Raw genomic sequence first — 2408 nt, 5'->3', positions numbered from 1 at the left:
TTGTGTTTCATAAAAATTTAAAATTTATATCATATCTTATCATATCTTATATTCGTGTGTCAGTTTTAGATTTTCAGTGTCGATGAATCAAGCTCATTTGTTATTGACATAGTAATGTTTTCCGTTAAGATTTAAGTCTATTTATCTTTTTTTTGGTTTTCCATGGTATCCCCCAACCCGACAGGTCAAGAACTAATCCGTCGCGGATCTGAACTCCATTTAAGAATTAATTTTTTTTTAATTTGAGTCTTTTAAAATGAGAAAGTTAGTAAAATGGTAAAATAAAAGGTTAATCACCATTAATTTTATAATTTTTATGAAATGTATGTCCTACTATCTTAATTTAAGAGTGATTAACTCTTCATTTTATCACTTTATCAACTTTCTCACTTTAGAAAATTTTGATCCCTAATTTTTAGTATACACCTAATATTTTGTGAAAAATATTAAGTGGATCAAAATAATTTTTGTTGACACAAATTTTTTTATACCGTCGTTGTATTCTATTTAGATAACTCGTGGTTGGTTCATATACATGAAGTATAGTTGTTAATTTATACTTTGATAAAGTTACTTTGGATTTTCTACTCCTAATTGGTTTAGGTGATTCTTCACTTTTTCTTTTTCTGGATAACTCATAGCCTATGTTTAAAGAGGGCTTGCTAAATTATATACAAAGGTGTAAAATCCTTTTATATTACAATGCTCATATAAAATGATTAGCAGACTTAGCATACTGTAAAAGTGCATATATTGCAAAATAAGTTTAAAAAAACATCAAATTAACTCAAATAAGATTCTTGTGCTATTTAAATTTGTTCTTCTTTGAGACTTCATATTGTTCTTGAGCTTACTTGGCTTAGTGGCTAAACTGTTCATCTATTTAATTATTAGGAAGAAACATTCTGCGTTCACAATTTGTTTTCAACGTCAATCTCAATAATAGCATAATTTAATTTGTACGCACGACTAATATAAACATAAGAAATTATACAAACAACAAATTATATATTTATATATTATGGCAACAATTCTTAAGGGTTAGATGTAGGCGCATTTTTTTTCCCCATCTGGTTATAACTTTTAACTCTCCAGACAACGTCCATTGTATTCCTTTAATAATAATTTTGAGAGTTTTTTGAGAATATAAATTCCAATGATGGTGTTCAACTAGAGATTTGAAGATAAATGTAGAATACAAAATTTATGCACCATTACAAGAAGTTCCCACACAACACATAAAATTAGAAGAAACTCGCTCGCCAGGTGCTTTTCTGTTTAACAAATGGAAGAACAATTTAGTGATACAATTACATGTTATATCAATCAGTTTCTCTCCATTCCCAGATGAATGTGTGTTTAGCAGAAGATTATCCTTAGTGACAGTAAAGCTTAATGAGTTTATCAGCACCCGCTGTAAATAACCAGGGCTGTCTTGGGTGAAATTTACAGTCTAATATACCTGAAATGCAGACAACTCCAACTAAGATACAAAAATGTCTTTATAAATGTTGGCATATATTCAAATGCATCACCCAGAAAAGACATGTAGAATGAAACAGATAAATGAAAAGTAAAAAAGGGGCTATATATAAATCGTAAATACTGCAGGTCTCACCTCTCCCATCTGAACTTGTATGCCCTCGCAGAATTTCCAGCGGAACAATAAGAGGATTTTGATTGAGATCGGAATAAACCATTCCATGAAACACATATGCATTGCAGTCATCTGAACATGAAGCAAACAAGGGGTATGAACGGTGGTAGACCACGTTGTTGATATCTTTTGGGTGACACCTGCAATGTTACCAAATTATTTAAAAAAGACTGTCATTGAACTAAAGTACAGAAATGTGAAATTTCTAAACCAAGCTGTTGCCAAGAAATAACATAACATAGCTCATTAAGGAAATGAAAACTTTCTCCAAGAATCAACAAGCAAAGCATACTGACTTCTGTATTCTCTACTCCGTTTAATCTTTGCAATTAATGGACTTTTGTCCTATGTAATGGGTCTTAAAGTGTAACAAATCCCCATGATTGTTGAGAAAAAGAAAAACAACGGTGGGAGATTTTAGCATATCACATTATTTTCCAACATATATTGACAAGAAACCGAAGCAGAAGTTGACACCAAACTCAGATTTTCAATATTACGAATTTTTACCATAATATAAGATCAACACCAATATGGCACATCCATGACCAAAAAATACCGATAAACAGAGATAATATAGTTCAGTTTTATGCCGCCCACTATAGAATTTCTCATAGGTATATTCCTTAAGCACTTTCATATTGCCCTTTACATTAAAGCAATTCTTGCATGCATTCAGGTAGCTGTATAGCATATACTGTATAATATAAAGGCATCAGGAAGAAGATAACTACTCTATCACAGCACAAGT

General features: G+C 31.0%; 1 protein-coding gene across 1 annotated transcript in view; it reads right to left on the bottom strand.

The window, feature by feature from the left end:
* The window catches only part of LOC107638490 (ribosome biogenesis protein BOP1 homolog), a 6556-nt gene continuing 5262 nt past the window's right edge, over nucleotides 1115-2408 (bottom strand). The window contains exons 16-17 of the mRNA XM_016341792.2: nucleotides 1619-1797; nucleotides 1115-1462 (exon numbers count right to left, since the gene is read on the bottom strand). Of these exons, the coding sequence (XP_016197278.1) occupies nucleotides 1377-1462; nucleotides 1619-1797 (265 nt within the window). The 3' untranslated portion in view covers nucleotides 1115-1376. The remainder of the gene's footprint in view (nucleotides 1463-1618; nucleotides 1798-2408) is intronic.

The sequence above is a fragment of the Arachis ipaensis genome, chromosome B04 (genome assembly GCF_000816755.2).
Source record: "Arachis ipaensis cultivar K30076 chromosome B04, Araip1.1, whole genome shotgun sequence".
NCBI lineage: Eukaryota > Viridiplantae > Streptophyta > Magnoliopsida > Fabales > Fabaceae > Arachis > Arachis ipaensis.
This window is presented reverse-complemented; position numbering and strand designations above follow the sequence as displayed.